Raw genomic sequence first — 2,500 nt, forward strand, 5'->3', positions numbered from 1 at the left:
GTTAATCGCGCTTTAATACAATGGCGCATATAACATAATTAAAGCAATTATATATATATATATATATATATATATGCACTTATGAAACTTATTAATTTAACGAAACAATTTTTATAATAATAATAAGCACATACTTTTACTTTCATACGCGAAACACTATTAGCGATGATGCCTAAATTTTTGCTACGTCGTGATGATTCTTTTCGTATCGTAGAAGGCATGATCATATCAACATCGATCAATCACAGTAATAACAAAATTGCACGTGCATTAAGGCATTGAACACTAATATTTTATCTCTTATCTACATGATACTTTCATTTGATATACTAAATCCATTTCGAAAATAAATTTATTTTTTCATATACACATATATCACAGAAAAACTCGCGATGAAAATGGAGACAAGTGCTAAGATATCACTGATGCATATGAAATCTCTTTAAATACTTATACTCTGATAATTACAAATTTAAGTAAAATTTAAAAAAAAACAGTTTTAAATTTGCATCAACATCACGTCCTCGCGCTCGTCTTTCACGCTTGTTACTTTCGCGAGTAACTCCGACGGTCGATTAGGCGAGTCTATTAGCGCGCGACGCGGCGGCCAGGTCGAGATTGATAACGGAACTCTATCCATCCGCGAAACGGACGAATATCGATTTTCATCGCGCGAAATTCAGCTGGCGAATATTCCGGCGGACGATATTATTTTTAGGAAATGACTCACCTTCAGTCGATGAACGCCGCTGCAGGTGGCCGCGCTCTCGCTGCCCGCCAGATCGACTAGATGTAACCTGCTACCGCCGTGCAGAGTGGCGTCTTGCCTCTTGGAGGACAAGAAAGTACCACTGCTGCTAGGACGCTCGGCGTCGGCTGTCTCCTGCGAGAGGTCGACCGTCAGCAGAGCGTGACTACGGCTGCTACTAGGGTTCTGAAGTGTCGAGGCTGTCTTTCTAGCCTTTGTGCCCTCCTCTACGTATGATATCAATGACCCCAGGGTGCAAACTACATGGTGTGTTAAACCTAAAACAAACAAAGATCGTTCGATCGAAGATAGTCAAGAGAATTGTCGCTCACGAAACTATTAATTCGTATCATAATTGTGAGGTCTATCGGTTAAGTTTCATTGTTGAAATATATGGAGAAAATTTTTTCTTAAAGTTTATCTTGAAAATATGGCAGTTCTGAGACAACATTGTATTTCAAAGAATTTTATGTAAATTTCTCTCATTCATTAATGAAACTATAATAAAATATAAGATGAGTTTGATTAATTTTCAGGGCGAATTTTTAAAGATAATTCTCTCCATATAGATTATAATGATGAATGGATTAGTGTGAATCGATGCAGAAAATTTGTATAAAATGATTATATTCGAGATGGAAAATTAAAATCAAAAAATTGAGAATCCAGAAATTTAAAAGTTATATTAGCAATCTAGAATTTGAAGATGACAAGATTCGAGAATCAATCCATTTCAAGGATTTTACAATGTGGGAATAGTTAAATCGATCGGAAGCTCAAGGGTGCAAGTTCGCAATAACTTAAGATTAGAGGGCTTAAAAAGTTGAAATGCATTTATTTGTATATAGATAATAATAATAGCGACTATAGTAAATATTAAATAATAAATATTTTAATTTAATAAAGATATAATTTCTAATAATCGTACAAAAAGAATAATTTTAAAATAAAGTTACAAACATTATTCATAATATATTTAATGCAATATTTAATATATACAATATTTAATATACCGCATTTATTTTTATATTGGAGTATAATAATATAGTGAATAATGCATTAAATGAGAAAAACATTATAATGTGGAAAAAAGGTTGCAGAGTGAATTAGGGGAAGATTCAAATAGCCCTAAATAGACTTAGGTACACACTGAAGTAAGAAGACTCTCGAGGAATTTTAGCCAACGTCTTCGGTATACGCGATGTTTCACAGTAAACGAGCGGAGTACCTTGAACATAAGGTCCTAATCGAGGATGTTCTCGAACTCTGAGACCGCTCGTACTCGTCGACGGCTTCAGGAGATCCCTTACCCTCTCATTATATATCTCCAAATAACTGAAACAGATCCATACATAAAACTTTAAAAGGATTTTTATAAAATCGTAGACGTATATCACTTATTTCTCATGACTTTTCTTATATCTTTTTTTAATTGTTTATATAAATTTTTTCCATAATTATAAATGTTGAGAATATATTATATATCACAATTGCATGAAAATAATTACATCGATTCTCCAGCCATGAGTAATGTTCATCGATAACATTAATCATATAATGTTTTTCCAATATTCTAAATAGAATAAAGAATTAAAATGACTTATTCCTTTGAAAAATATTTTCAATTTTTAAAAATTACATATTTCATAAATATGTCATTGATTTTTTTAAGCTCATTTTAGATATGTGATTTACATTTTTTTTAGAATTTATGATATTTTATTTATAATATTATATATTACATATTAGATA

The 2,500-nt window shown here is 31.9% G+C and overlaps 1 protein-coding gene across 1 annotated transcript in view; it reads right to left on the reverse strand.

Moving 5' to 3' along the window:
* LOC108686632 (centromere-associated protein E-like) overlaps positions 1–2,500 on the reverse strand; it is a 43,959-nt gene that overhangs the window by 10,929 nt on the left and 30,530 nt on the right. Inside the window, exons 4-5 of the mRNA XM_018192057.1 lie at positions 1,977–2,083; positions 731–1,026 (exon numbers count right to left, since the gene is read on the reverse strand). Coding sequence (XP_018047546.1) covers positions 731–1,026; positions 1,977–2,083 — 403 coding nt within the window. The remainder of the gene's footprint in view (positions 1–730; positions 1,027–1,976; positions 2,084–2,500) is intronic.

This window comes from Atta colombica, unplaced genomic scaffold, assembly GCF_001594045.1.
Source record: "Atta colombica isolate Treedump-2 unplaced genomic scaffold, Acol1.0 scaffold187, whole genome shotgun sequence".
In the NCBI taxonomy this organism is placed as follows: Eukaryota; Metazoa; Arthropoda; class Insecta; order Hymenoptera; family Formicidae; genus Atta; species Atta colombica.